Below are 7,808 nucleotides of genomic sequence, written 5' to 3' on the forward strand. Positions count from 1 at the left end.
AAGAAGAGTCAAGAAAATAACTGAAAATATAAAATGATTATCAGAGAAATATTAATTAGGTTGTAATTTAAACTCCATTTTAATTATTTACAATAACATTATTGTCTTTGTATTAAAACATTTATGTTTCTGTCTTGTTTTTACTACATTTTGTCAGTTTGGGAGCTTCGTACCAAACACACACATTCAGGGACTTTATTTTGAAATTAAATGGAAATTACAAAATAAAACAAAAATCCCACTTTCATTTTCAGCTCCATTGTTTCCTCATAATTTCAAAATAATTTCCTGGATCTGTTGTATTAGCTGTTAATTAGAATTAACTACTTAATTGGAAGAAAATCAGTTGAATGCAGTTTGTATTTTATCACCAAACATAAAAACATGATTTGTAATTAATTCTGTCTGATAAACTGAAGCGATACGTTTGAATCTGTTTTTGTTTTGTTTTTTAAACGTTTACACTGTAAAATAAAAACGTCAACATGAACAGACGGAGCTGAACCTTTGTCCTGCAGTGACTTTTTCATCAAGTGTACTTTATTATTATTATTATTATCATTATTGTTATTGTTGTTGTTGTTGTTGTTCAGGTTTTATTCTGATGTTTGACGTGTAACAAACTGTTTCTGTTTCATGATGAAGCTTCATCTAAATTATTTACTTTAATGTTTTCAAATATTTTGTTGAACCAACAGATTCAGATTCAGAAAAAAAACATCTTTTTTCAAGCGTTTGCCAAATCATTTTTATTTCTTGTGTTTTGACTCTTTGATTCTTTCGACTGTCAGTTTTTTTGGTAAAAGGATCTTTTTCTCTTTTTTTAGTTATTGGCTGTTGGGTTATGATGTAATAACTGCTGGATGATGTAATAAACTCATCAAAACAAAATATTCGTGTGTCAGACAGATTTCATATTCAAAAGTTTATAAAATAAAATAAAAGCATAGTAAATATTATAGTAATTAATAATCCATCATTTTGATCAGTAATCTAATCATTTAAATAATAATTATAATAATTTAATCTTTTCTGTTTGAACAGCTTTAGTTTTTCCTGAGAAAACTTTCTGTGAAAAAGATTTTGTTTTGAAAAGTTCAGTTTCTGTTCTCGCTGCTCTGTCGTGTTTAAAGGGTTTGTGGTTCTAATATTGATTTAATCATTTCCAATCACTTTGATCAAAAACAATCAACTTTGATCTCAGATCAGATACATGTAGCGTGTGCATTTTATTATGAAAACAGTTTGTCTCTGTATCCATGACAACTGACGACGACACGACACATTCAAACTGTGAACGTTTTATTTTCTGTTGTATTTATAAAAAACTGACAAACATTTTGTTCCAAATGTTTATTAAAGCTTCTCAATGAAAAACATTTTGGCGCCCGACATTCTGCAGCAACAGGAAGTCACAGAAGAAGAAGAAGCACCAAATAAAAGAACGTGAAGAACCACCATTTTAAAACCCCTTTAAACTGACCGTTGGCACATTTACATCAAAATTTAACAACAAAATGATCAGAATTAAGCCTGAAGACATGAAACACGAATCTCTGCAGCCAATCAGATTCTCTGTCAGCCTCGCCATATCTGAACAAGACTCTTATTGTGAAAATCCCCCTCAGACTGACATGAAAAAGCTCAAAATCTGCTGAACCTGTAGAAACTGTCCCAACCTGGTGGCTGTCAGAGGAAACGCAGCAAAAACATCTCACCCTTTAAAATTAAAAAACCAACCCGTCACATGATCATAAAAATAGAATAAATACAAACATAAAGCACCTTTAAACCCTGTAGTGTCACCGATAAAACAGATTAAAGAGACAGTTCACCAAAATCAAACATGAAGCAGGTTCAGTGAGTAAAAAATCTGATCTTAAATGTTTGTAAACGTCTCGTTTCTCATGTTTGAATATTATTTTTTCAAACAAATATGTGAGAAAATAAAGCTGAGCACAATCTTTCATAACGTCCTGAACAGCGTCTGATGGTTCTGTTCTGTGTTAGAACACTCATTCTGAATGTGTGTTCTAACACAGAACCAACAAAAAGTCCTGCTGGTTCTGTTGTTCTTCAGTGTACGTTCTGTCAGTATTTAAATGGTTCCAGTATGATTCGTGTTCTCTCTGCTGCCTTCATCACCTCTGACACTGTTTTATTAATAATTCTCTTACAGGTGTCTTTATTTTTTTTCATTATTCTTACTTTGTAATTATCATAATTTATCCGTCAGGTTACATCAGGGGATTTTTCCATTGTTCTGTGTCGTGGCAGTCTTGATATCAGGTGACTTGATCACATGACCTGATTTTTTTTTAAATCAAACACCTGTTGCTCGTTGTTCTTTATGACGTATCCATGATTTAATGAAGGATTTAAATTTGTTATCAGACTGTCACTGTGTTTGTTTTTTATCTTCAGCTGTTCAGAACGTTCCACAGGTAAAGAGGTTCTCCCATAGTTCAGTTGGTAGAGCGTTGGCCTCATGTCCTGACGCTGCTGGTCCTCTGCAGGTCGCTGGTTCGATTCCCGCCTTTCCTGTCAAATCTGCTGTCCCTCAATGAATAAACCCAAAAACTAATCTTAAAAAAATCCTTCAACACTTCGTGTTCTCTGTTCCCAAACACGTTAAGGAACAAACTGTTTTACACTTCAGGTTTTAGAAAAGTGGGGAAAAACTTTGAAAAAGAGAGAAACACATGAAATCTAATTTTTTAAAAACTTTTTTACCGTTTTTTCATTTTGCAGAAAATCAATAATACCAATATATCGTATGATGTACATCAGAGGGACTCGGATAAACTGTCCTCAGGTCAGTTTCTAATGTTCATCTAAAGACGGCAATGCATGTGAGTTGAGGGTCATGTGACCCACTGGTGTTTTGGGGGTTTCAGTCAGGACTGCAGAACTCCAGTGTGGACAGGTGGACTCATTAAGGCTGTGGTGGATCCTGACCCGGTTCTCTTCAGAGTTCCGTGTTCGGTCCGCGTCCTCCGGGTCTTCCCTCACACTCCCTGTGGAAGTCACAGCCGTCCAGCAGGTGGCGGTACGTGGCCCGGACATCTCGGTACAGCGGCGCGTCCTCCCCCTCCAGCCCCGGGAACTGAGCTGGAGACTCGTTGATGAGCAGCTGCAGCCGCGGGCCTCGCTGGCAGTCGTACAAGACGAAGAGCAGGTTGGCGGCGTACGGGACGATGTGACTCGTCCGGAACTTTCTACCTGTGAGACACGACGGCAGAGAAACACGGTTAATGTTCAGGTCTGAACCTGAAGGTGAAACAAACGTCCACGCCAGATGACTTCAGCGTCACAAACAGGAAGAACGTCACTGCAGGAACTCTGATCAATGATGTCACCTGTCTGATCTGTGATGTCACCTGTCTGATCAATGATGTCACCTGTCTGATCCTTGATGTCACCTGTCTGATCAATGATGTCACCTGTCTGATCAATGATGTCACCTGTCTGATCCGTGATGTCACCTGTCTGATCAATGATGTCACCTGTCTGATCAATGATGTCACCTGTCTGATCAATGATGTCACCTGCTACCTGTTCAGGTATATCTGGGTGTTTCTGTTGTTGCTGTTTGTGTATAAATTATCGAATGTACAGCAGCCATGTTGGATGAAGTCTTACAAACTCCCAGTCTGAAATGACATCACATCCTTGTCTCTGATTGGATGTCAGGACAGTGACGGGGCTTTGTACCATGCTGGATGTGGTAGTTGCTGGCAGTGGGCGGGATCTGGTCCTTGTAGAGTCCCAGCAGAGAGAGAAGGGGGAGGAGCGTCTCAGCGTGACCCAGTAGGATGGAGGCGGGTTCAGGTGACGCCTCTGTGGACCTGATCAATATAATCAAATAATAATAACAATAATCTGTAAATGACTCACAGTTTAACAGACAAACACAAAAGACTCCAAAGAGGAAAGAAACACTGAGACGGACAAAACACTGAGACGGACAAAACACGGAGACGGACAAAACACTGAGACGGACACAACACGGAGACGGACAAAACACGGAGACGGACAAAACACTGAGACGGACAAAACACGGAGACGGACAAAACACGGAGACGGACACAACACGGAGACGGACAAAACACGGAGACGGACACAACACGGAGACGGACAAAACACGGAGACGTCCCACTATGATACAGTGTCACAGAAAACTCAACTTCCTTTAAAATGAAAATATAACCAACAAAATATTATTATTGACAATAATAATAATAATACTGCAAGCCAACAGTATCAACACACCTGATGACATCATCACTGACCTGCGGGGACGTCCAGCTTTGTCCAGCGTCCTGAAGACATGATGAAACAGAGGACAGCTGGACAGACTGCTGATCACATGACCATGAGAGCGCTTCCAGTACTGCTTCAGGTCTGACTTGTACTCCAACACCTTCAGACAGAGAAGAAAAAATACTGCAAACTTTTACTAAAGTCAACATTATTGATATGAAACGACTTCATGAGTCGCAGATGATACCTGTTTAAATGTTACGCTCTGTGAGTTGTGTGTATGTTGTGTGTATGTTGTGTGTCTGTTGTGTGTATGTTGTGTGTACGTTGTCTGTACGTTGTGTGTATGTTGTGTGTATGTTGTGTGTACGTTGTGTGTACGTTGTGTGTACGTTGTGTGTACGTTGTGTGTATGTTGTGTGTACGTTGTGTGTACGTTGTGTGTATGTTGTGTGTACGTTGTGTGTATGTTGTCTGTACGTTGTGTGTACGTTGTGTGTCTGTACCTTTGCATCGTTCTCATCAAACAGGAAACACCACGGCGAGTAAACAGATTTGATTGACAGTTCGTAGGAACACAAGAAGAACGCTGCTTCCACCAGATCTACAGGAAACACAGAGGGACAAACTTCAGTCCGGAGGAAACTCTGCCCATCAACAGTTTGAATGTTCTGGACCAATCACGACGCAGCTCACAGCTGTGTGTATTGATCACTGAGTATTTGTTTCACATAAAAACTGTTAGCTAGAAGTTATTTAATAAAACATTTCATCACTCTTGATTGGTCCGTTGGTTTGTTACAAGCTTTAATATACCAGACTAAGATATTAAAAATAGATTTTCCAGTAAAAATCAAAACACCCTCCTGATTCTCATGAGTGAGTTATAATCGTGAGCAGTGGGGCCCGTCGTACCGACTGTACACATTCTGGTGCGTGTGTGCGTCTCACCTGGAGTGAGGCGGTGGTGAGGAAGGCCCAGCCTCTTGGCCATCCTCCTCCTTACTCCCTCCATCTCCTCGCCGTGTTTGAACTTCTCCACCTCCAGCAGTGCCGTGCGGTTGTTCTCCACGCCCTCCACGTAACCACGGCAACGCTCGAAGAAACGCATCAGCTCATCGTCCACCTGGTGGCCGTACTGCATCTCTGCGGGGAGATGGACGGAGATGTCACTCCTCCTACAGCTCCCACAATGCAATGCTGGGAAGAACTCACACTAACATCAGAGACCAGCTGAAAGCTGATTGGCCGACAGGTGAATTAGATGAATTGTAAATATATAATGAGATCAGTAATCACCTGATTGGCTCTGCCCCCACGCCTCCTGCAGCCCCTCCTGAAACGCCTCCACGCTGCTCACACAGCGATGTTTGGAGCTGCTCTTCAAACTGATTCTCTGCAGGTTCTCCTCCGTCAGGAGCGACGGGAACAAGATGGACAGACGACGGGCCAACTGACGGAGCTCCGCCCTCCCCTTCATCACCAGCTGACCTGAGGAGGAGGAGGACAGTTGACAGATGATGTGTTCAGCCAGATTGAAGCAGTGTAACAGGTCCATCTGTCTCCCTGTCTGTGGTCTCACCATCCATGTCCTCTGTGTACCAGTTCTCCCAGTGGTCCTGGATGTCCTGCAGCCAGCTGTCTGTCTTCTCAGGTCCTCTGGAGGACTCGGTCTGGACCAGCTGGATCAGGTTGTGGATCCTCCTGATGTTCTTGGCTGTGGGGAACCTGCTGCCATGTCTGATGACGGCGGTCAGGTGGACTGGCGAGCAGCGCTCTGTGGGCGGAGGCCTCAGCACAGACCTGTTCACTGACAGGGGGTCCAGCAGGAGCTGAGGGTTCACCTCCTCATATCGTGTCTTTGTCCCAAAGTACACTGCAATGTGAGGGACGGAGGAGGAGGAGGAGGAGGAGGAGCGTGTCAGGAGGAGGCTCAGAGCTCCCAGCAGTAGACTGTTAATGGGCGGAGTCACGGAGAACATGTTGACAGAGTCAGAGGAACCAAGAGGAACCAGGATTAAACACCACGTTCTGCTCCAGAGTCTGGATCAGACAGAGATAACAGTCTGAATCACTTCAATCAATTGATCAATCAATCAATAAATATAAAAACAAATGCTCTCTGTTTTACACTCATATCTGACTGTAACAGACTGTAACCTCCCTGTAACACTGCAATAACCTCTCTGTAATGTCAATGGAATGTCCCTGTAACCTCCCTGTAACCTCTCTGTAACGTCCCTGTAACGTCCCTGTAACCTCTCTGTAACGTTCTTGTAACGTCCCTGTAACGTCCCTGTAACCTCTCTGTAACCTCTCTGTAACGTCCCTGTAACCTCTCTGTAACATCCCTGTAACCTCTCTGTAACGTCCCTGTAACCTCTCTGTCGTGCCTGTAACCTCTCTGTAATGTCCCTGTAACCTCTCTGTAACGTCCCTGTAACCTCCCTGTAACCTCTCTGTAACCTCTCTGTAACGTCCCTGTAACCTCTCTGTAACCTCTCTGTAACGTCCCTGTAACGTCTCTGTAACGTCCCTGTAACCTCTCTGTAACATCCCTGTAACGTCCCTGTAACGTCCCTGTAACGTCCCTGTAACGTCCCTGTAACGTTCTTGCAACCTTCAGCTTCTTAACAGTGAATATTTTCTGGTTTCTTTTGTCTTCTCTGACAACAACTGAATATCATGGAGACATGTGAGGACGTCATCATTGACCGACATTTTATGGACCAAACAAAAACTGATCAGTTAACTGGGGAAATGAATAACATATTAATCGATAAGTTATAGTGTCGTTATGAACTGTACAAATGTCTCAGTTATAATCAGTTATTTTATTATTGTTGTATCATTTTGAAAGTGCTATTTAATAATCTGACTTTTTGGTCAGTTGCATATTTTTGTTTTTGTAAATTGATGAATTAGTGGATTTAAACCAATGAACTTGAAGAAAGAAAATTGATTCTAAATGATAAAATAATCGATAGTTGAAGCTTCGCTGTATTAAAGACACAAACACAAACTCATTTCAATCGCATTAACCAGCTGTCTCTACTGTCTCTACTGTCCCTCCTGTCGCTCTTGTCTCTGAAGTCCGTCTTAGTAAATCTGTAATCAATAAACTGTATCATTAAATGATCGATAAATTAACTCACCAATCTGTTTGTCTTCGTTTTCACCCGTCTGTGTCTCAGTCTGTGTCTCAGTCTGTCTTTCTGTCGCTCAGCTCTCTTTGTTTGCTCTGTTGATGTTCCGGGTTCGTGTCACGTGACGTCTCTGACGTCTCTGACCAATCAAAACCTGCCCGGAGTTTGAACGTCGACGCCTTTTTCATTAAAACGATTCAGAACAACAAAAAACTGGACACTACTGATGTTGAATGAAGAACATGGACACACGGAGACAACTGCTGGGTACAGGACAGCGTTATGACCGGTTATAACGGCTCAGTACAACTTCAAATACTATAAACACTTGGCTTCCGTTTAACCTTAGCCAAAATAAAAGCCTAAACACAAAACCCCCTGTAGTTTTAGTTTCAAAAT

At 41.7% G+C, this 7,808-nt stretch overlaps 1 protein-coding gene across 1 annotated transcript; it reads right to left on the reverse strand.

Annotated features, from left to right (window-relative positions):
* Positions 1–2,790: 2,790 nt before the first annotated feature.
* On the reverse strand, positions 2,791–7,498 carry minpp1b (multiple inositol-polyphosphate phosphatase 1b). Its single transcript, XM_084740853.1, has 8 exons — positions 7,419–7,498; positions 5,846–6,306; positions 5,563–5,754; positions 5,215–5,409; positions 4,770–4,867; positions 4,293–4,423; positions 3,715–3,848; positions 2,791–3,222 (listed from the first exon to the last, which is right to left on the reverse strand). Exons 2-8 carry the CDS (start codon positions 6,243–6,245, stop codon positions 2,969–2,971), a joined length of 1,404 nt encoding a protein of 467 aa, XP_084596979.1. The 5' UTR covers positions 6,246–6,306; positions 7,419–7,498; the 3' UTR covers positions 2,791–2,968.
* Between the last annotated feature and the right edge of the window lie 310 nt (positions 7,499–7,808).

Source organism: Lutjanus erythropterus, chromosome 17 (assembly GCF_056507025.1).
Source record: "Lutjanus erythropterus isolate fLutEry1 chromosome 17, fLutEry1.hap2, whole genome shotgun sequence".
Lineage (NCBI taxonomy): Eukaryota > Metazoa > Chordata > Actinopteri > Lutjaniformes > Lutjanidae > Lutjanus > Lutjanus erythropterus.